Source organism: Lepidochelys olivacea, assembly GCF_965140295.1.
Source record: "Lepidochelys olivacea isolate rLepOli2 genome assembly, chromosome: 4".
NCBI classification, from domain to species: Eukaryota; Metazoa; Chordata; order Testudines; family Cheloniidae; genus Lepidochelys; species Lepidochelys olivacea.
Genome location: NC_140414.1, coordinates 7734346 through 7759203, shown reverse-complemented (window position 1 = coordinate 7759203; position 24858 = coordinate 7734346). Strand labels below are relative to the sequence as shown.

General features: G+C 41.3%; 1 protein-coding gene across 2 annotated transcripts in view; it reads left to right on the top strand.

Annotated features, from left to right (window-relative positions):
- Window positions 1-24858, top strand: part of TNKS (tankyrase) — a 287444-nt gene that overhangs the window by 5756 nt on the left and 256830 nt on the right. For both annotated transcript variants that reach the window (XM_084626607.1, XM_084626606.1), the window contains exon 2: window positions 12104-12328. In XM_084626607.1, the coding sequence (XP_084482733.1) occupies window positions 12104-12328 (225 nt within the window). The remainder of the gene's footprint in view (window positions 1-12103; window positions 12329-24858) is intronic.

Genomic DNA, 24858 nt, shown 5'->3' with positions numbered 1-24858 from the left:
AGATTAGATGTTTTCCTAAAAGAGGTTCTGTAAGTCAAACTAATTCAGGGAAGTTCTCTGGCCTCTGTTATACAGACGGTCAGATTAGATGATCACAATAGTCCCTTCTGGCCTTATCTGTGAATCTACTACTACTTTCCAGTCATCAACTGAAACCCCCCACTGTACCTATACTGTTCACTCTTGTAATTGAGTTGGAAATCCTGTTCTCTGTATACAGTCCAAAGAATTCCCTTTTAGCCATTGTGGATAGAACAAATGATCTAGAGACCCCAAAGTATCATATAAATTTGAGCAGGGGCCCTTTATTTTGCTCCATCTTCCATAAAGGAGCTATATTGTGTGACTTTTGCGTGGCAGCCTCCTTTCCCCTGTCAGCACAGAGCTGCCAGTTTGTCTGCTCTCCACATTTTCCCTCAAATCAACCAAGTCAGTAGACAATCAGAGGAGGTACTGCTGTACCCAGTTTATGTTGCTGCTTTGGTCACTCTAAGGTACTTCACCGTCTAACAATTTTGGTGTTTCTTTTCAACATATCTGTTTCCCAGAACACAGGAACTTGCTGAAATCTTTTTTTATAATGTGCAGAGAACTCTGCTTTAATTGCCTATAGTTAACAGCGAAGTTCTGCATGGAAACGGATGAGGTCTTTCACTTGCTAGGTTGGTACACAGTGATAGTAGGGCAGAGTTAAGGTTGATATTTGAATCTTTTCACAATTAGGTTTTCAAAATGTTAAGGAAACAAACATTCTAAGGCCATGATGCATTATTTGTGTGATGTGGAGCGGAAAAGCTGCTTTTTGAGCCACTCTTAGCTGGGAGCTCAAACTTCTTCGGTGAGGGAGGCCATTTTTGTAGAGGCAGTGACTTCAGCATGTAATATGAATGAATTACAGGCAGCAGCGATCCATCTGGTACTGAATACTGGCTTGTGTTTTAAGTGGATTAAGGTGCTTAAAGTCCACCCAACTTTATTCTATTCAACAACCATTTTTTTGGCAGTTCTGTCACTAAAAGACTATAGCAAATGGCTGGCTGATTGCATCTTGCGTTGTTGTGATGTGGCTGGCGTGAAGCTGGAGGGCCATGGTGAGGCTCATTCAATTCATTGACTAATGGAGGTTTTCATTTCAGACATAGGAAAAATAGCCTCATAGTCTTTGCTCATACTCTACAAAGTATGATTGCTTGGCTTGGGTTTGGTCTGTTTCTGTAGCAGTAATGCTCAAACACTCCTGCCCTCTAGAATATCTTTTTGGTGATCAGTGTTTTTGAGTTTGCCACACTGCAGTTATTTGCTTTTGGATGCAACTTATAGGATATAAAAATACCATTTATGGAGGTGTCTTCTTACCCTTCCTCTATATTTAGAATTTACTTTGTTGCCGTTGGCCTTGTTCTTGCTGTTTGTCAGAGTTTTAATGCTTGCTCTCTTAAACATTCACCAAGTCAGTTCCCTTCGAAGAGTAGAAATCCAGCAGAAATGGTATCTTCACAGAAGGGAAAAATACCTTGATACTCTGTTTCTCGAAGATGCCTCCTGTATGAATTTCCTTGGAATTTGGCAGTAAACAATGTTGAGAGGAGCTGGTTAATTTTACACTGTTTTATTGCAGTGTCTCCTTGATGCATTTAATGCTTCAGTAATTTTTGTGACTGCGTCTTTTTATGGAAAGTCTCTGTTTTCTGCTCTGTCATGAAGTGTCACAGCACACAGCCAACCTGTGGAACTCTTTGCCAGAGGATGTTGTGAAGGCCAACAACAGGGTTTAAAAAAAAGAACTAGATAAATTCATGGAGGATAGTTCCATCAATGACTATTAACCAGGATGGGGAGGGATGGTGTCCCTAGCCTCTGTTTGCCAGAAGCTGGGAATGAGCTACAGGGGATGGATCACTTGTTGATTACCTGTTCTGGTCATTCCCTTTGGGGCACCTGGCATTGGCCACTGTTGGAAGACAGGATACTGGGCTAGATGGACCTTTGGTCTGAGGTGGTATGGGTGTTCTTATGACTGGAAGGATTCAAGGGTAGTGCTTCCCTACCTTTAGGGGATATCACATGTTCTTACCTGCTATTGCTGTGCTTGGATCTAAAAGTCTGAAGAACTTGGAGTGCTGGACAAGCAGGAGTGAAAAATGTTGCCAGAAGATACTTTGTAATTCTGTTTCTCTGAAGATCAAGGAAAAGAAGTTTCTCTTCTAAACTGAAATAGCTTGAAGATGAGACCTACTCTTTCCCTCCCCCCGCCCTTTTGTAAGGGAGCCATCACAAAGGAATGAAGACACTATAGTGATTCTGTTCTTCTTGGATGGTTTACTTCTAGCAGTGTTAACTTACTTTTTAAGGCTGCCTCTTTATGCCAAAGAAGGACAAACAGTAGAACCGTTTTAGATCAGTATTGCAACACTTTATTTGAGATGAGTGACTTGTTTTGATGGAAGAGGTGATAGATCTCACTTACTATTGTGGTAAGGATGGGTGAGTAGACTCTGTGCCTGGGTAGGTGAATTTTCATGATAACTTTCTTTTTAAGTCTTAAGATATGAAATGGGCCTGGGGTAAAAGGTAAAGAGACTACATGTTGAGGTGTATCCATTGCTGCCCCTCTCCTCGGGACTAGCTTAACAAAGGAATCTAGTTGAAGAAGGGGAATGTCTTTCTTTAGAAGTACTCCTCATTAACTTTAGTAATATTCATTAGGCGTTGGATCCCTTTGCTCTCAATAATAAATGTTGAGGATTTTTTAAATCTTTCCACAGTAAACTATAACTAGTGACTAAGGACCTATGATAATAATTGGGCCTACAAATTTATCCTAATAGTGAGCTCATCTGTAAAAAGTGAGTGAAAGTTTATAAAACGTCGCAACCTATAATAACAAATGTTGATGGGAAAATTACAAAAGGGAGACAGACTGAATTAATCTAAACAAAGATCTACTGATTTAATTCAAATATTGTGTTAAGAACATGCCTGGTAAACAAGAGGACTATGAGACCAGAAATTAATGAATCAAAATTGGTGTGTTGGAAGTTATGCCTAATTGGTGGACAGAATAATGAGATGCATTGTTTTGCCCACTGCTCTCTTTTGGCGTCCTCAAAAAGACACTTTGAGTGGACAGACACTGGCTGATGGGAAGCAATGAGTTTCACCATGGATGCTACCCTCACCATCTCTTGGAACCCCAGACCTTCTTTAGCCTAATCATGAGATGACCAGGCAAGAGAGGGAGCCAGGTGACGTTGCCGCCACCACCACTGGCTCTGGCTAGATCCCAAATACCCCTTGGGATGTGAGACTCGGTCAGCCTCCTCCTCCCCCTTGTGTGTTCCCTTCCTTCTTCACCTTCTTTCTTACCCCTCTCCTTTTTCCTGCTGTCTAGTAAGAGTCTGGCTTTGCTGGCCAAGACTCGGTATTTTGCAAAACTGTGACTAGAAAAAGGCAGCTAAAAGCAGTGCCTTAAATAGCCCGATGCTGGTAGATGTTTGCCAGGTCTTGGAGTGACTAATAAGAACTGCATGCTGTTCCTGTCTTTTCCATTGGTAAGATTGCAAGTAAAAGGGAACACCAGAAACAGAAGCTGCATTTTCTTCTTTTGCTGTTCTTTCTCTCCCGTGTTCTGTATGTTTGTCTTGTTTTTGTCTTCTAGGAAACAGGATCAGACTTTAATGGTAGCAGCTCCAGTCCATTAACTTCTCCCCCCCTTCCCCCCACCAAAGAAAAGGACAGTTATTACCCCCTGAGACAGTGAAACAAGGTGTCTTTACACCCCCCCCCCCCAAGACTCTACAGCTAAAGGGAGCAAGGGATGTTGTTAAAATGAAAGTCTTATTTAATACTTTATATTTCAAATGTTTTAACTGTTTTCTCTTCTGCAGCTTTAATAGAAGGTTAAAATGATTTTTAATGGTTTGTGTGCCATTGCAGACTGAGGTTTCTGTATACCAAACCCTGAACCGTGTCCAACATTGAACAGTTTTAAACAGTGGTAGAGGTCATGTTAACACTTCACTCTTCGGGCCCACTTATTCAATCTAAATTAGTACAACAGACCAAAGGACAATGATCTCACTTGGAAAATTGGAAAAACTGTCATTGTTTCCTTTAATAGAGGAAGATAAGGCAACAGGGGATGGATGACTTGATTACCTGTTCTGTTCATTCCCTTTGGGGCATCTGGCATTGGCCACTGTCGGAAGGCAGGATACTGAACTAGTTGGAGCTTTTGTTTGACCTAGTCTGGCCATTCTTATGTTCTTATCCATTAACCTAAAAATGGGAAAGCAGCTGGAGAGTATATTACTGGAGAGATACTTAATCAAGTGATGAAATAGCTCTCTGGACTTTTCCTGGGGTTTCTGTCTGGAATATAGAATGAAGTAGTGAACCTACCAAGTGGAAAGAGACCTGATAGTAAAATTGCCAAAGAAGGGTGGCTTAATAACTGGACAGGTATCATTATTCTCAGTGCTTGCAAAAAATCATGTGCAACATCATCCTGGAACATATTAAGAAACAGATCTCCAGCTTAGAGACGGAAGCAGGTTTTAGACCTCTGAACCATATCTCAGACCTATTTTAGAAGAAATCCTGGAGTGGGCAGATGTGACGGGTTTGGTCACAGAGACCCCCTTGGGACTGTCGTCTGATGTGCTGAATTTACCTCTGAGCCTGTTTTCCCTGCCAGCTTGGGACTCCAGAACCCTGCCTTGTTGAGCCAGACATGCTAGCCTGCTGCAACACAGACCCAGGTCTGGGCCACGCCCCCAAAGCTGCAGACTTTAACCAAAAACTGCTCAGCAGGTCAGCTATCTCCAGCACCCAGACACCCAGCTCCCAATGGGATCCAAACCCCAAAGAAATCCTTTTTACTCTGTATAAAGCTTATACAGGGTAAACTCATGAATTGTCTGCCCTCTATAACACTGATAGAGAGGTATGCAGAGCTGTTTGCTCCCTCAGGTATTAATTAGTTACTCTAAGTTAATTGATAAAGTGATTTTTATTAAGTATAAAAAGTAGGATTTAAGTTGTTTCAAGTACTAACAGGCAGAACAAAGTAAGTCGTCAAGGAGAATAAAGCAAAAACACGCAAGTCTAAACCTAATACATTAAGAAACTGATTACAGGAAAAATTTCACCATCAGAGATGTTTCAATAAGCTTGTTTCACAGACTAGACTCCTTCCTACTCTGGGCCCGATACTTTCCCCTCATACAGTTCTTGTTAGTTCCAGCAGCCATCTTAGGTGGGCCGGTTTTGTTCAATATCTTCATAAATGATCTGGAGGATGGTGTGGATTGCACTCTCAGCAAATTTGCGGATGATACTAAACTGGGAGGAGTGGTAGATACGCTGGAGGGGAGGGATAGGATACAGAGGGACCTAGACAAATTGGAGGATTGGGCCAAAAGAAATCTGATGAGGTTCAGTAAGGATAAGTGCAGGGTCCTGCACTTAGGACGGAAGAACCCAATGCACAGCTACAGACTAGGGACCGAATGGCTAGGCAGCAGTTCTGCGGAAAAGGACCTAGGGGTGACGGTGGACGAGAAGCTGGATATGAGTCAGCAGTGTGCCCTTGTTGCCAAGAAGGCCAATGGCATTTTGGGATGTATAAGTAGGGGCATAGCGAGCAGATCGAGGGACGTGATCGTTCCCCTCTATTCGACATTGGTGAGGCCTCATCTGGAGTACTGTGTCCAGTTTTGGGCCCCACACTTCAAGAAGGATGTGGATAAATTGGAGAGTCCAGCGAAGGGCAACAAAAATGATTAGGGGACTGGAACACATGAGTTATGAGGAGAGGCTGAGGGAGCTGGGATTGTTTAGCCTGCAGAAGAGAAGAATGAGGGGGGATTTGATAGCTGCTTTCAACTACCTGAAAGGGGGTTCCAAAGAGGATGGCTCTAGACTGTTCTCAATGGTAGCAGATGACAGAACGAGGAGTAATGGTCTCAAGTTGCAGTGGGGGAGGTTTAGATTGGATATTAGGAAAAACTTTTTCACTAAGAGGGTGGTGAAACACTGGAATGCGTTACCTAGGGAGGTGGTAGAATCTCCTTCCTTAGAGGTTTTTAAGGTCAGGCTTGACAAAGCCCTGGCTGGGATGATTTAACTGGGAATTGGTCCTGCTTCGAGCAGGGGGTTGGACTAGATGACCTTCTGGGGTCCCTTCCAACCCTGATATTCTATGATTCTATGAATAGGGGTGTTCTCATGACTGGCAGCCCCCTTTGTTCTGTTCACCCCCTTTTATTCCCACAAGGTGGGAATCTTTTGTGTCTCTGGGTCCCCACCCCTCCTTTTAAATGGAAAAGCACCAGGTTTAAGATGGATTCCAGTATCAGGTGACATGCTCACATGTCCTGTGAGACTCCAGCCTCCATTCTTCCTGGGTTGGCTCACAGGGACACAGGAAGGCTTGCAAGTAAACAGAGCCATTTACAACCAATTGTCCTAGTCAGTGGGAGCCATCAAGATTTTAAACCAGCATTAATGGCCCACACTTTGCATAATTACAATAGGACCTCAGAGTTGTACTTTATATTTCTAGCTTCAGATACAAGAATGATACATACATACCAATAGGAGGAATATATTTAGCAGGTTATAACCTTTGATACCTTACAAGAGACCTTTTGCATAAAGCATATTCCACTTACATCATATTCACACGCATAAGCATATTTCCATAAAACATAATGGAGTGCAAAATCACAGCAGGCACCTCTTGTGATAAAGTTTAGAGCTTTCCAGAAGCTTTTGACAGTGTGGAGAGAGAGAGTCTTTGGAAAATTATGAAATATTATGGAATATAAGTAAGAATAATTGGCACCATCAAGGATCTATATAACGTTAAACATGTAGTCTGATGGTTACATCAGCCAATGGTTTTCACTGACAACAGGAGTAAGGTAAGGGTGTATTATGTCCCCACTATGTCATGAGGAAAGTAACTGCAGAAGGCAACTGAGGAATTTTATTGACCAATGAAGCACAACTGGATAACCCCCTTGTTTATTTTGTGCTCATGATATTGTCCTGTTTAGTTCAACACATCACTTAAGGGACAAAAAGACCCAGCTTTTGGCAGATAAACTATTGGTTCATCAACAAAGGGAAGACAAAATATATGGCTATCAATGTCCCCAAAGCAACAGAGTAGATGGAGAGACACTAGAAGTAGGAAGCACTTTACCTGTCTAGGGAGTGAGATGTGTAAAGATGGTGTCAGCATGCTGTATGTCAAGCAGTGTATATTGAAAGCAGCAAACAACTTTCAGAAACTTGAAAAGATTTGGAAAAGTAGTATGGCTGACAGTGATACAAGTATGAATTTTTAATTCATGTCTCTCCTCCTTTATGGAGCAGAGTCATGAGAATCTACAACAGAAATGGATAAGATCAACTCATTCTAAAGTAAAAAGAAAGAGTACTTGTGGCACCTTAGAGACTAACAAATTTATTTGACCATAAGCTTTCGTGAGCTACAGCTCACTTCATTGGATGCTATATCTCACAAAAGCTTATGCTCAAATAAATTTATTAGTCTCTAAGGTGCCACAAGTACACCTTTTCTTTTTGCGAATACAGACTAACACGGCTGCTACTCTGAAACCTGTCATTCTAAAGTAAAAACCTGGGAAAGGTCTTCAGAGTTCACTGGGAAGTATCTTGCAACATCAGAAATTCTAAGGAGAGCAAACTAAACAAAAGCATCAAACATGGTCAGGCAATGATGGACATATTTAAGACATGCTTTAAGGATGCCACCAACCTGACTTCCACATCAAGTAATAATGTGGACGCTACCTGGAAAGAGAAGAGGGCAACCTAGAGAAGCATTATGCAGAACAAGGGAGAAAGAAGTCGAATCCATCTGTTTGACACTCAGAACAGACCAGCACCAAACCAAAATCAGTGGTGGCATCTGGATGCTCTATGCACCTGATGGGGTGGGAGGATAAAGAAGAATATTTGAAGTATACCTTTTTTGCGGAGGCTAAAACACTTCTAGAAGCCAAGGCCCTAATCCTGCAAAGGGATCCATGTCCGCAGACTCATACCCATATGGACTGGACGCCTTTGCAGGATTAGGGCCTGTGAGATGGCAAAATCCCAAGGACAAATTTAATAGATCCAACAGACTTTCATTTTAAACATCTCTGATCGTTCTCAATATTTTATCTGTATGAATTGTATTAACTTCTAATGACATGAAGTGTTCTGTGCTTCAGCTATAGCCTGTTTTCTGATTTCTCTGAATAGTGTGGTCTTGTACAACAAAATCATGTTTAAAATGTGTGGAGGTGGAGAATGAGAAAGTACAAGAACATGAACATAGAACTTAAACTCAAATTATTTATTTAGTGAAACCTCAAACCGCATTTTACTGGAAAGCTTGTATGCTGCACTGAAAATGTCTGATTCAGTTTCTAGATACAGTGAAGTTAATGCACTTATTTTCAGCCAGTGGTCTTAATTCTCTTTTTACACTGTTGTGAACTGGGAATAGCTCCATTTAAGTCAGTGGAGTTGTGTTGATGTAAACTGGTGTGAGGGAAAATCTGGCTCAAAATATGCTTAACTGAAAAGACAAATTAAACTAGCCTGAAGTCCCCACCTACCACGGAAACCATTCTGACAATAACATCCATTTTCTTAATAAGATGAGCTCTTTGAAATGGAGAAGTGCACATGTTCTGATGTGAACTAGGTTTGGTCCTCTAAAAAGTAATGAAATGGGATTACGTTTATTCAGTGCATTTCTGCTATTTTATCAAACATAATGACAGTGTTCAGATATGGATAAACTGTGCTTTTCCATTTTCTTGATGATATGTTCTCAGACTTTTTTAAAGAAGTGTTTGGACTAACAAATCTAAGAGCAAGTAATCTGTAATGTGGAAGAGAGGGTAAAAGATGCAATGAAAGTACAATTACAATAAAAAGTACAATAAAAATCTTTCCTAGAAAACTGAAAACCAAAGTTTTACGGAAAATTGTGATCAGAGTAAAACTGAGATTATAATTCATTTAAAAGAAAATAGACCTAGCTAGGTTGGCTCACAAGTTGCACTAATTGTGTCATTGGCTGAGCCAAACAATTTGACACTCCCACATTACCTGGGATACCTGTCAAAACCAGATATACATTTCTGCTTTTTAGTAAGACAAGTGAAATTATACAACTTCATTATCTGACTGCATGATATAACTAGAACTTGATATGTAGCTAGTACTCTAATTGGGGAAGACATATTCTTCTTTCTTCATGCAAGGGTATGGATATTCTATAGTATTTTATGACTTTAGTCTCTTACCTGCAGAAAACATGAGGGCCAAGACTTAATAATAAAGCCTAAAGTTAGGCACCTAAATAAGTAACTAGACTTTCAGAAGTGCTAAGCAGCTACCCCCTCCCACTGACTTAATTGCCAAGATGAACTTGGTTTAAAGCAGTGGTTTTCAACCTGTTGTGGGCCGCATATGCAGCTCTCTGTGTTATGTGGGCCGCATCCAGTGGTGCGGTGGACCTGGTTTGCACCGGTTTGTGTGAACCGGTTGTTAAATTTTGAAGCCGGTTTAGAACCAGTTGTTAAAGGGGTGGGCAAACTCTGGCCCGTGGGACCATCTTGTCTGTCCCACCTGAGCTCTCAGCTCTGGAGGTCCCCCGGTGAATTTTTACTCACCGGGCGGCACTCCAGGCTTTTGGCGGCACTTCGGTGGCGGGTCCTTCTCTCACTCCGGGCTTTTGGTGGCGGGTCCTTTAGTGCTGCCGAAGGCTCGGAGCGACTGAAGGAACCGGTTCTTCAGCTTTTTTCAGCTCATCACTGGTTGCATCCACACACTATACCTGTATGCTACCTGTATGGCCCTGAGGATGTCACGTGGTCCGTAGCTGTGTGCTGCTAGGGCCGTAAAGGGCCACAGGTTGAGAGCCACTGGTTTCAAGTCTTGTTGAAGGTTTAATTTTCTTAATGTTTTACCTGATCATCTGGGCAAGGTCTTTAAGTGGAGGATTTTGAATTAAAGCCTCAATTTGAGTAAATTGTTAGATGGATCAACTTTCTATCTGGAAATGCACAAAGATTTAAGGTTTAAACAAAACTCTCACAGTTCAGGGCAACTGAACCTGTATTCCTCTCTGTGATGCAGCAGCAACACCCACTCTAGGCTCCCAGCTGCTTAGCTTTCACCTCTCTTGGGTGGAGACCTGCGTGTGTGTGGACGCGCGCGTCTGTCTCTCTTCTCCCTCCCATCCCCTCCAGGGGTATTTCCAAGCTGCACAGTTCCCTGTCTACACTGTTATTGCCAGATTGCCTAATGAGCATGGCATCTGTGTTTGCTTACCCTTGAAAGACAATGAACAAAGTAATTGCCAGCAGTTATGCGTTAACACAACCCTTTTTATGCAAGCACATTTATTCTTAAGGTGAAAGCATTACAAAGAAAACATTAAAAACAATAAAGGAACCTACACATGTTAATAAACTTACCAACGATCACCCTTCCCCCCCCCTCCAACTCCAGCAGGAGTCTTTCTAGCCCTTTCCTAAGGTTTTGGGCCCTCTCTTGAACAGAAGATTCTGTCCATTTGCTGGATCAGAAAGAGGGCCCTGAAGTCAGTTTAAACTCGAGCTGTATATCCAAAACACTTTTCTTTGTCTATGGGTCTCTAGAGACCCATAATCTCTTTAACGATTCTGAGTCTGACTCACGTGTTTCCTGAATTAAAAAGCTTCATTGATAGAACTGGAAACAAGACTTTAAAAAAGTGCTAATTAGATTCTTGTTCTTAATCTTCATTGTTTCATGCAATCCATTAATTCTTGGCAAAACTGAGTGAGGGAGATGGTGGGATCTCCATTTTACAGATTGAGGTGGTTGAGGAAGGAACTTTGCTTTGTCCAGCTGCTTGTCCTAATCTGCATGTGAAAGGGAGGATCTAACAACAATAACTAGATTAGTCAGTGTTGACTTTAACCACATTAAAATTTTGTCAGTTGTGCTCTTTGAAAAGGCATTCCAGAATACATAAAATTTGAAAGAGTAGGATGTGACCCAGGAGAAAGGTTTCTAGACCTGTTGCCCCCCAATGAGAAATGGAGGAAAAGGTTAGGATTTTGACTTTTACCTTCTTAAGAGGTCTTTGGGAGGGTCCTAATATTAACTAATATCTTCTTGCTGGGGCATACTACCCGTGTATGTGCACTTGGATTGGTGCCTTGGATTTTGGAGAACTAACCTTCTGATTGTCCATGATTTTGGGATGTGTGATGTAATGATGAGCTCTAGAAAGAAGTGCTAATTGAGGATTTTAACATTCATTATTAAGGCCCTCTATTTTCCCTTTGACACTGTTTTCACAGAGCCCATTGTATGAGTCCTGTGCCCAACCTCAGAACAATTCTGAGCCATAGTTGGCAGCTATGATTGCAGTTTCCTCAGGTCCTCCATTGCCTACACTGCCACCTTTTAATGGTCCTTCAGTTTCTCGACCTTTGGAGTGGTCATTGAAGTCTCTCTCCCTTCATCCACTATTAAAGAAACAAACTTGACTATAAATAGTTTTCTTATTTTGTCACTAGGGTTAGGTGGAAAAGTTTGTTTTTACTATTTAACTCTGACCATTTCATTGAATCTTTAATTTAGGCCTTGCCCACGATGGGGGACCCGTCTAAAAGAATGGGATTATTGCACTGGCTTCAGGTGAAGAGTGCTAAGGCTGAGATGCCTACAAGGTCTTCTCAGAAAGGGCCCCAAAGGGCAGTAACCTTTGTGCTCCAGAACCTGTTTCTGCAAGAGGCTCTGGAAGCACATGAGTTTAGGGGACATTCTTCTCATTACCTGAATTTATTGTAAATATGTCCCTTGTCAGTCTAAGTGCATCTTTCAAGTGGGAAATATATTTGACCTGTACTGAACATTCCATGTTTATGATCAAACGATTGAAATACAGAGGCTTTTAAAAATGGATTTACTTCTCGTGGTTGTTCCTATCTCTAGAACATACTTCTTAGCCCAACATAGATATTTAATTAGACTCTGTGTCGACAAACATTTAACAAAGGTTTCTTTCATCTCACAGGTTTTGGAAGGAAGGATGTAGTAGAACACTTGCTGCAAACAGGAGCCAATGTTCACGCTCGTGATGATGGAGGGCTAATACCTCTTCATAATGCTTGTTCCTTTGGTCATGCTGAGGTGGTTAGCCTGTTACTATGTCAAGGTGCAGATCCAAATGCCAGAGACAATTGGAACTACACTCCTCTGCATGAAGCTGCTATCAAAGGGAAGATAGATGTGTGTATTGGTAAGTATTTGTTATTAACTACATCAATTTACTTAAAAATTTAAACACATTAACATTGCAGTGAACTTGTATTGCTCAGAATTGTAGTGACTGTTTCCATTCCACTTGATAGACAAGGGACCAGTTGCTTTTCTCTTCCTTGTTAAGAAGGGTGTATTTTTTCCCCCCCCATCCCCACGCCCCTGGTAGGCAAGTAAAGAGATGGTAACCTAAAATTTAGTGACTTACAGGATTCACAACACAGTGTTTTCTAAGCTTGCGGTCTGGAAAGCTAAACTGGCACAGGAGCTAAATTTTGATGGAGGAGTAGTCTAATGGAGTTAATTTACCATTTTGGCAGAAACATAACATGAGAACTCTGCCAATAAAATGGAAGGTCTGACTTCAGATAAATTCATGGCTTTTTGAGGCTGATCCTGGTATTGTGGTGGTATTCAACCTGTGAAGTTGGGTATTTCCTGTGTTATAAGAATTGAAAGGCTGACCATTTTACTACTATTTGAAAGCTTTGAGGGACTAGTTACAAGACAAACTTGTTCAAAACAGTTATATATTTTCAGCATGTACTGAATCATAGAATATCAGGGTTGGAAGGGACCTCAGGAGGTCATCTAGTCCAACCCCCTGCTCAAAGCAGGACCAATCCCCAACTAAATCATCCCAGCCAGGGCTTTCTCAAGCCTGACCGTAAAAACTTCTAAGGAAAGAGATTCCACCACCTCCCTAGGTAACGCATTCCAGTGTTTCACCACCCTCCTAGTGAAAAAGTTTTTCCTAATATCCAACCTAAACCTCCCGCACTGCAACTTGAGACCATTATTCCTCGTTCTGTCATCTGCTACCATGGAGAACACTCTAGATCCATCCTCTTTGGAACCCCCTTTCAGGTAGTTGAAAGCAGCTCTCAAATCCCCCCTCGTTCTTCTCTTCCGCAGACTAAACAATCCCAGTTCCCTCAGCCTCTCCTCATAACTCATGTGTTCCAGATCCCTAATAGTTTTTGTTGCCCTCCGCTGGACGTTTTCCAATTTTTCCACATCCTTCTTGTAGTATGGGGCCAAAACTGGACACAGTACTCCAGATGAGGCCTCACCAATGTCGAATAGAGGGGAATGATCACATCCCTCCATCTGCTGGCAATGCTCTTACTTATACATCCCAAAATGCCATTGGCCTTCTTGGCAACAAGGGCACACTTGAGTCATATCCAGCTTCTCGTCCACTGTAACCCCTAGGTCCTTTTCTGCAGAACTGCTGCCTAGCCATTCGGTCCCTAGTCTGTAGTAGGGCATGGGATTCTTCTGTCCTAAGTGCAGGACTCTGCACTTTTCCTTGTTGAATCTCATCAGATTTCTTTTGGCCCAATCCTCTAATTTGTCTAGGTCCCTCTGCATCCTATCCCTACCCTCCAGCATATCTACCTCTCCTCCCAGTTTAGTGTCATCTGCAAACTTGCTGAGGGTGCAATCCACACCATCCTCCAGATCATTAATGAAGATATTGTACAAAACCGGCCCGAGGACCGACCCTTGGGGCACTCCACTTGATACTGGCTGCCAACTAGACATGGAGCCGTTGATCACTACCCGTTGAGCCCGACAATGTAGCCAGCTTTCTATCCACCTTATAGTCCATTCATCCAGCCCATACTTCTTTAACTTGCTGGCAAGAAGACCATGGGAGACTGTCAAAAAATTTGCTGAAGTCAAGGAACGTCCACTGCTTTCCCCTCATCCACAGAGCCAGTTATCTCGTCGTAGAAGAGCCTAGAGCCAAAGCAATTTCAAATAAAATTGAATATTTCAATCATTTTAAATGTATGTAGATCATAGTAAATATTCTTCAGTAATATCTTTCATTTTTATATATTTTCAGTCTACTTAGTAATACTTTCTTCAAGCAGAGTTCTTTATTTTTAATTGTGCAGACTGGCTTGAAAGTTACTTCTGAAGGAAGCTGTGAAATTGTGTGGTCAGTATTTCAGATCTGGAGGGAAAAAATAACTTTATTATGTAGCCACATCATATTAATGATCATGGTTACAAATTTGAGATCTTAGTTTTAATCTGAGGGCACTTCATTTTATTATATGGACCAATTTTGAAAAACCTACAGTGTTTGCTTAAAGACAGTCCCGACAAAAATTTAGTAGGGAGATTATATTACCAGTGGATAATGAGACCACTAATGGGAGTCCTGTGTCCAGTTCTCAGTCAACACTCCAAAGAGTGTGGTGGAAAATGTGGAGAGGGCTCAGAGAAGAGCCACGAGAATGATTTGAGAACTGGAAAACCTGCCGTGTATTGAGACCTTAAAACAAAGGTTAAGAGGTGACTTAATCGTGGTCCATAAATAGCTACACAGGAAGAAGAGACCTGATGCTAGAGAGCTCCTTTAGGTGACAATGGCATGACAAGATGAGTCTAGATGTGCACAGGAATACATAACAAATTTAAGTGAGGGTAATTGGGAATATTTTGCCAAGGGATGTAGTAGATTCTTCCATCACTTGAAATCTTTACATCAAGAATCATGGTCTTTCTCATGCCATATTAAGGACTTAAATGATTCCATAGAAACCTGCGGTGTACACTTTTCTACATGTGTGTGAAATGATTCTGGTGTAGTTTGATCAAGATGTAGATAATTTAGTGTCTGCCTTGTCTGTTTTACCCATTTTAGTATGTCCCTTCCTATTTTTATACGGGGCCCTATCTCCAAGTCCTGTAAGTAAATAACTCTGCAAAGCAGACTTGTATACATTTATTTATCATTTAATTTTCTATGTATGGCAGAACGCTTGAGTGTTAAGAGGACGTACAAATATCAGTCTTTGATAGAGAGGTTGGTGGAGTCTTGTTCATGCCTTAAGCAATATTTGATGGCACAGCAAGGATTCAGACCACTTGCAAATATATTTCTGCAATATTCTTAGGCTTGGAAGGATTAATTTTTATTGATAAATGTTGATTTCACCCTAAAGACACCGACAGATGTTTAGATGATAAACATTTGCAGATAGGAAAGGTAATAAAAATGCTGAGAATTTTAGTCAAAATCCAGAGATTTTTTTTTAAGACTTTTGAATTAGGCTTGTTATGAATGGATTCATGAATGAATCGTAACGGGTATGACTTGATGATTTAAGGATATTTACTTTGTATATTTTGACATGTGATGTTGACCATTTGTTTTAATGATGTATAAAGATTTAACTTATTTATGCTGTCATTAAATAATTCTGACCCACTCCCACAACTGTGAAATTTTTAAATGGGGGGAAAAGGCTTAAAAATAAACTTCAACTGACATTATACAAAAAATGCTGACATGCATAAAAATAGATTCTGCCAAGCCTAAGTATATTGTACAGTAGCTATTTTTACCCAAAGTGTTGATTACTGATATAATTGTTATATAAGAAATTGGCTGGTACAAATCAGTGTCAGGTACTAGACTTAAACAAGTCAGGTATGCTTTATTATAAAGCAAGAATTTGACAGTGTCTGGAACACTGGCACAACATATGAGAAATTATTGTTGAACACCACAATATCTGCTGAAACTTTTCTTTTTAGAAACTGTCTACTGACTTTTTCCCCACATGCTTCATTTTGGCTCTTGTTTATTTTGAACATCATCCAAAAGCTAAAATGGGAGATGCTTGCCATATTTGTTCTTTCCTCCCATCTGCATGTCTTTGTCCATATCATCGTTACCATGCGAATGCTGCTTCTGTAATATGGCAGGAGAGTAAACTGGTAATTGAAGAGCATAATGAGCCAGGAAACATGGAGAAGTCATTAACAGTGGTCTTTCAGAGCCACAATAAATGTAACAAGATAGGAAAGCTAGAATACTAGCAAAAACTGGATAGTGATTACAATAGATCTGAAGATTGCTAATGGTCTCTGGATTTCAGTTGTTAAATAGTTTTTAAAATAGTAAATGCACACTTCTACTGCATAGTTTTGATATTGCTTAATTGTCATTGACATTATTTGCATCTAACTGAACAACATTTCTTTCCCCCAGGTAGAACATGAGAGAGAACAAACCATATGTGGCAAGTGTAGGTCATGTTGCTTAATGTGCTACAGGAAGGCGCTTGTTTACCATGGTGATAAGACAGTATAAGAATCTGTATAGCACAGAATGGAAAGGTGCACCTGTTTAGCTCAGAAAATCTGGCCCATGACTTGTAGTCTGACCTGGTGTGTCCCTTTGTCGTCTTTGTGCTCTCTATCTTGGAACACCAAGGATCCCTAAGGATGGCAAATGCTTAGCAAAAGTGAACATGTGCTGGCCATTTCTTTTGGGATGATTAGGCATTGAAAATTTGTTTTCATTACTTAGTAATCAAATGTATGTCAGGTTTTGTGTGTTAACACCATTTAATGAATGTGTGTGTTTTTTAAATTGACTCAAGCAATCTAACAGTTTTCTTGTTTCCAATGCAAGTTGATGATATTTATAGATCTTTGTGTTGGCTCATCTGTTACTAAGATGCATGTTTAGTGTCTGAGTTCTGCTCCCAGAGCTAATGAGAAGCATTTTGCTCTTAAGTATTGCTATTCAAGATCGAGCACCATTTCATTTGCTTAGGGAAGAACCAAGCAAGAAGCATTTTACTATAATTCAAGAATGAACACTAAATACTCATGGAAGAGTACTGTCAAGTCACAGAAGTGATTTTCAAAGCTAAGATAGGGAGAACGAAGGTTTCTAGTTTGCTATGGAAGACCAAATATGAGGGAACATGAGCATACTAAGAATTCAACCTTCTTGTTTCTGTACAGTCCCAATAAAACATTGCATCTAGCTTAATACTGACCGTTTGTGGTGCTGGGTGTAGGTGTAGAGCACACATGCTTATGGCCAAAATGTAGGAAAAGCTCCCCCCCCCCCCTTTTTTTTTTTCCTGAAGCAAAATACTGAAAACGAACCTTGATTGATAGTCTTTGCATGCATGTAAATCTTGTTATGGATTAGGCAACTGAAGTTGTATGAATTCCACTTCTGTATACAGCTTTTTTTCTGTACCACTCCAGATACTATGAATGGAGACTGAGCATCGTAACTTGTTACAACATCATTTGATATCTTTGGCTTTGTCTATACCAGACATTTTTCCAAATACTTCCCACAACTGCTGCCAACTATTGTAAAGAGAACTCCGTTATTAGTCTCAGTAGGAACGCTTGAGAAATCTTTGGATTCTTCTAGAACCCTTCTGCATGCTGGAGGAAATCAAAGCAATGAAAAGGAAGAAGCTAGTTTGTTGCTATTGAGGTACTCCTTGGTTCATTGTTATAACGCAGGGGCGGCCAACCTGAGCGTAAGAAGGAGCAAGAATTTACCAATGTACATTGCCAAAGAGCGACATTAATATATCAGCAGCCCGCACCAGCTCCCCCCACTCCAACCTGCTGTGCCTCCTGCCTGCCGGCAGCCCACCAATCAGTGCCTGCCGTTCGCCATGATCAGCTGTTACTCAGTGTGCAGGAGGCTCTGGTGGGGAGTGGAGGAGAGCGAGGACATGGTAGGCTCGGGGGAAGGATTGGAGTTGGGGCAGGGCCTGGGTCAGATCAAGGGGTTGAGCACTGAGCACTCCCGGGCATGTTGGAAAGTTAACATCTATAGCTCCAGCCCCGGAGTCAGTGCCTATTCAAGGAGCCGCATATTAACTTATGAAGAGCCATATGTGGCTCTGAAGCCATAGGTTGGCCACCCCTGTTATAGTGAGACTTCAGCAATCCAAGAGTTCTTGCACCAAGTGGCTCTCCTAGAAAGTGTGGCGTACAATCCCCTGTAATCTGCAGAAGTCAGGACCTCAATAATACAGCTCTTCTAGCTTTAGCTTTTTCCTCTCTGGGTATGTCTACACTGCAAAGAAAAATGTGTGGTGCTGACACTCAGAGCCTGGGTCAGTTAATTCAGGCTCATGGGGCTTAGACTGCAGGGCTGAAAATAGCAGTGTAGATGTTCCCACTTGGGCTGGAGCTCTGAACGGGAGGGTCTCAGAACCTGGGCTCGAGCCCGACTGGGAAAGTCTATACTGCTATTTTTAGCTACAGAGTAGCTAACTTTTTTGTTAAAAGAAAAGGAGTACTTGTGGCACCTTAGAGACTAACCAATTTATTTGAACATAAGCTTTCATGAGCTACAGAAAATTTATGCTCAAATAAATTGGTTAGTCTCTAAGGTGCCACAAGTACTCCTTTTCTTTTTGCGAATACAAACTAACACAGCTGCTACTCTGAAACCTAACTTTCATGTTGTACACATTCCAAGACTTTGTTCAAAAAGTCCCATTAGTCCAAAGAATATTAAGGATTCATCTGCAATAGTTGGTCTGATGTCAGATTTTCTTCATTTATTTTGCATTATCAAAGGCTATAAAAAGCTGTTTTCTTCAGCGATGGTTATAACATTTTTAGGGCTGTCAATTAATCAGTTAACTCACGCGATTAACTCAAATTAATCATGATTAAAAAATTGTGATTAATCAGTTTTAATTGCACTGTTAATATAATACCAATTGAAATTTATTAAATATTTTTGATGGTTTTTCTACATTTTCAAATATATTGATTTCAGTTACAAAATACGAAGTGTACAGAATACAAAGTGTACAGTGCTCAGTTTATATTATTTTTGGTTACAAATATTTGCACTGTAAAAATTACAAACAAAAGAAATAGTATTTTTCAATTCACCTCATACTAGTACTATAGTGCAGTCTCTTTACTGTGAAAGTGAGACTTACAAATGTAGATTTTTTTGTTACATAACTCCGCTCAAAAACAAAATAAAGTAAAGCTTTAGAGCCTACGAGTCCACTCAGTCCTACTTTTTGTTCAGCCAGTCGCTCAGACAAACAAGTTTCTTTTAGTTTACGGGAGATAATGGTGTCCACTTACTTGCAATGTCACCTGAAAGTGAGAACAGGTGTTCGCATGGCACTTTTGTAGTCGGCATTGTAAGGTATTTACCTGCCAGATATGCTAAACAGTCATATGCCTCTACATGCTTCCATGCTGGTGATGCTTGTTAAAAAATGCGTTAAATAAATTTGTGACTGAATCCCTTGGAGGAGAATTGTAAGTCTCCTGCTCCATGGTTTTACCCGCATTCTGCCACATGTTTCGTGTTATGGTAGTCTTGGATGATGACCCAGCATATGTTGTTTGATTTAAGAAAAGTTTCACTGCATGTTGACAAAACAGGAGTGGGTGGTTGAGATTCTGTGGCCTGCATTATGCAGGAGGTCAGACTAGATGATCATAATGGTCCCTTCTGACCTTAAAGTCTATGAGTAACACAAAGAAGGTTCCAATATCAGATTTCCAAAGCTAGATAGATCACTCAACCCAAGGTTTAAAAATCTAAAGTGCCTTCCAAAATCTGAGAGGGATGAGGTGTGGAGCATGCCTTCAGAAGTCTTAAAAGAGCAACACTCTGATGCAGAAACTATAGATCCCAAACCACCAAAAAATAAAATCAACCTTCTGCTGGTGGCATCTGACTCGGACAATAAAAATGAACATGCGTCGGTCCGCACTGCTTTGGATTGTTATCGAGCAGAATCCGTCATCAGCATGGACACGTGGAATGGTGGTTGAAGCACGAAGGGACACATGAATCTTCAGTGCATCTAGCACATAAATATCTTGTGATGCTGGTTACAACAGGGCCATGTTCTCTCTTTCAGGTGACATGTAAACAAGAAGCAGGCAGCATTATCTCCTGCAAATGTAAAAAAAACTTGTTTGTCTGAGTGACTGGCTGAACAAGAAGTAGGACTGAGTGGACTTGTAGGCTCTAAAGTTTTACATTGTTTTATTTTTGAATGCAGTTTTTTTTGTACATAATTCTACGTTTGTAAGTTCAACTTTGATAGATTGCACTACAGTGTGTGTATTAGGTGAATTGAAAAATACTTTTTCTTTTGTTTCACAGTGCAGATATTTGTAATAAAAATAAACAAAAAAATGGACACTTTGCATTCTATGTTGTAATTTAAATCAATATATTTGAAAATGTAGAAAACATCCAAAAATATGTAAATTAATGGTATTCTGTTTAATTTTTTTAATCGCTTGACATCCCTAAAAATTTTCTTTAAAAAAAATCTGATAGCATGCTGAATTTGTGGTTCCAGTGATGTCATAATCTATAATAGCAATTTAATGGTAGATTTTTACTGGGTGTGTTCTGACCAGAGATCTCCACAGGAAGCAGGGCTCTTCGAGTGCTACTTTTTTCACTTAATCTGTCTGCTGGAATCACAAAATAAAGATTACTCTTTTTTTCACCATAGGAAACCCGTCTTACGACGAGTATGAACTAATAGTCTAAATGTTTCAGTTCTTGCTAATATGTGACAGCAACATATTTTTCCTGCAGAACTTAAACCCTATTTGTTAGAAAGGTATATCTGTGGATTCAGGGAGAGTGGGAGGGAGTCACCATAAAAATAACATCCCCACTTATTTATAGAAATTAGGGAGTGGAAGTGGAGGAAATTCTATGATCTAACTCATACAGGAGACATGACTAAGACAGCATGGTTATTTTTGGCTTTAAAATCTAAGCTTTAAAAACTAACTTCAAAATCTAAAAGTTGACTAAACATGGGAATAGTGCATAATAAGCATTAAGGGCAAATATAGAAATGTTAATATGCCAAACAATTGAATTACATGTCTGTGACGTTGCACTCTGGTGGTGTCCGGACCAGTGATCTGCTAGGCCACTCCAGTCCTCAACTCTGGGAGCCAGCCTTACCCTGCTCTGCTGTGAGAACCCCCACTCCTGGGCTGTTCACGCACAGCCTCTGGCATGTAAGCTGCTCCCAGCTACTTGTAAGTGAATTACACTAGCCAATATTTCCGGTCCCAGACACAACCCTAGGAACCTCTGTCTTGCAGTGTCCAGTTATGCCCTCTGGACGCTGCAAGCTTATGAGAGTTTGTCAGTTTAACAAAGAAATTGATATGTACCAGGCTTGTTATCCCAAGGGGAGCCTCTGACACACTGCAAACCAAACAGATTTATTAACTATAAAGATAGATTTTAAGTGATTATAAATCAATGCATAACAAGTCAGAGTGGATACCAAAATAAAATAAAAGCACACAGTCTAAACTCTCAACCCTATTAGACTGGGCAGCAACTAGATTAAGCAGTTTTTCTCACCCTACTGGATATTGCAGTCCTTAATATGCAGGTTTGTTCCTTAAACCTGGGCCAGTCTCCTGTGTTGGAGTCTTGTCGTCTTCTCAGTGTCCTGGTTGTTTGCAGCAGAAGTGGGGGCAGGAAAAGGGCCCAGTATGTGTCCACTCTGCCTGTTTTATGCCCTCAGTCCATGTTCTTGTAGAACATAAGTCCAGGAATGTCTGGGGGGCCTTGCTGAGTCTTTCCCAGCAAGGTTGAGCAATTCCCTGGTGGGGCCTCATGCAGGCGAGTCATTGCATTGGAGCTCCCTTGGTGGACAATGGCTGTTGATAGTTTATTGACATCCCACCCGGGATTTGGTTACTTTCCTTGCTGTTGCTTCTGAGGACCCAATACCTGGCTGATTTCCCCCAACTTACAGCATGTTTTAGTGACCACCATACTACACAGTTCTCATATCATATGCATTAATGATACACATCTATGGATAGAGAAATGACTTCCAGCAGACCATGACCTTTCCCCTGATACCTTACAAGGCATGCTTTATATGTAAGATCACGATTATATTAAAATGAGGAATATGGGGGTTACAGCGTGCTCCCCGAAGATACAGAATATCACAATGTCTCATTGACAAACTGTTGAAAATAGGCATATACTGGAATGGAAGTGTCAGATGACCACAAGGTGAATTTAAAGTAGGTCAAAGATGGCAGAACTGATTGTCATTGTGTAAGAAACCACTTTACTTGGAGAGGAGATATGTCAAATTTGGTGACACTGTTTATGAGTTTTAAACTGTTCTGAGCACTCTTAAAGTGGGTTTAATTCTAAAGCTTCGTCACTGGCTTTCAAAAAACATTTTCTACCACCTACCCTGTGGGCTTTGTGGATTTCTAATTTTGTTCTGATCTTTTTTTGACTGAAATGTCAAGTCAGACCCAGATGCCATTCAGAGAGCATAGTTGGCGCCTGCCAAGTAGAACTTTGTGGAGCATGGGTGGCTAACTACACATGATCAAACAGTACAGATCAGGGCACTCAGAATGAAAATGGGTTTATACAGAGCAAGACTGGTTTCAAATGTAATGCTATGGTTGTGGGAAAACATAAGCAAAACAACAATCATTCAAGCTTTTACAAATATTCACATTCCTTGAAGGAAAGTGATACTGAAATACTATCTGACAACAGTGACAAGAGAATAGTGTCTTTACAAGCTATGATGCTTATGTGATTGTCTACACTGATTTCGCTCTTGGTGCATATGTGCCCCATGTGTGTGAAATGAGATTCTTTTTTGAATAGCAGTACCAGTTGTGGCTGCACTAATGCCCATCCCTGCCTACAGAATATCATAGCTCTGGGTGTAAGGGGCAGGGCAGGGTACCCATCGCTCAGTTCCTCTGATTTGCTCTTGGTGCAAGACAAAATACTAGCAGTGCCCATGTTCCTTATGCAACATAGCCATTTCCTAGGTCACTATTGTCGGAAGATGCAGACAAGCACATGCTTTTGGGGTCTCAGCAGATTGCTGAGGGGATCCTATTGCTGGATCCAATGTACATTAAGCCTCTGGAGTCTGAATCAAGTACAAGCATTGCCCCTAGCTTGGGGTCTCTATCACTCTTAGGGTGAAGATCCTCTGTCAAGTGCCCCCTTCTGAGAGCTGAGACATCTTGGTTAAGCTGCCTAGCCTGTTAGCAGTGCTGACAACTTAGACTTCACCATAGTTTAAACGCACTGTCTCTTGTAACTCAAGCCATGTTGGTATTCTGGGCCCACAGTTCCCCTCTTCAAGGGAAACTTAGTTCGTTGTAGCACATACCTCAGATACTTACTTTGGACAGGATTCTGAAACCTCATTGCTCTTTCCTTAAGCACCAGAAATAGAGTACAGATCATACAGAATGTAAGCCTGAATGTAATGCTGCTCGGTCTTGCCCACCCTTCATTTGTGGGGCAGGGGACAACTGTCTGAATTATGAGGTAGGCAAGGTTCCCTTGTCTCATATTCCTGCATTAGCTTCCATTTGCTTGAGGTGGTGGAATGGCTGAAGATGCAGAATAGATCAGTTCCTGCCCTGTATATAACCACCTGTCTCTCTGTGTGAGGTGGCTCCCAGATCAGCGTCCTCAGGTAATCCCAGACCCTTACCAGCTGATTTTGCTGTCTTGCAACCTCTCCCCTGACAAACCAGTTCTTATGGATTGGAGTCAGACTGCTGCGCTGGGCATCACAGCATGGGGAGTAGGTGGCCAGCCCTCTGTGAAGAAAGAGGTGGTTAGGGACTATTTAGAAAAGCTGGACGTGCACAAGTCCATGGGGCCAGATGCGTTGCATCTGAGAGTGCTAAAGGAATTGGCGGCTGTGATTGCAGAGCCATTGGCCATTGAAAACTCGTGGCGAACGGGGGAAGTCCGGGATGACTGGAAAAAGGCTAATGTAGTGCCAATCTTTAAAAAAGGGAAAGAGGAGGATCCTGGGAATTACAGGCCAGTCAGCCTCACCTCAGTCCCTGGAAAAATCATGGAGCAGGTCCTCAAGGAATCAATCCTGAAGCACTTACACGAGAGGAAAGTGATCAGGAACAGTCAGCATGGATTCACCGAGGGAAGGTCATGCCTGACTAATCAAATCGCCTTCTATGATTACTGGTTCTGTGGATGAAGGGAAAGCAGTGGATGTATTGTTTCTTGACTTTAGCAAAGCTTTTGACACGGTCTCCCACAGTATTCTTGTCAGCAAGTTAAAGAAGTATGAGCTGGATGAATGCACTATAAGGTGGATAGAAAGCTGGCTAGATCTTCGGGCTCAACGGGTACTGATCAATGGCTCCATGTCTAGTTGACAGCCGGTATCAAGTGGAGTGCCCCAAGAGTTGGTCTGGGGCCGGTTTTGTTCAATATCTTCATAAATGATCTGGAGGATGGTGTGGATTGCACTCTCCGCAAATTTGCGGATGATACTAAACTAGGAGGAGTGGTAGATACGGTGGCAGGTAGGGATAGGATACAGAGGGACCTAGACAAATTGGAGGATTGGGCCAAAAGAAATCTGATGAGGTTCAACAAGGATAAGTGTAGGGTTATGCACTTAGGACGGAAGAACCCAATGCACCGCTACAGACTAGGGACCGAATGGCTAGGCAGCAGTTCTGCAGAAAAGGACCTAGGGGATACAGTGGACGAGAAGCTGGATATGAGTCAACAGTGTGTCCTTGTTGCCAAGAAGGCCAATGGCATTTTGGGATGTATAAGTAGGGGCATAGCGAGCAGATGGAGGGACGTGATCATTCCCCTCTATTCGACATTGGTGAGGCCTCACCTGGAGTAGTGTGTCCAGT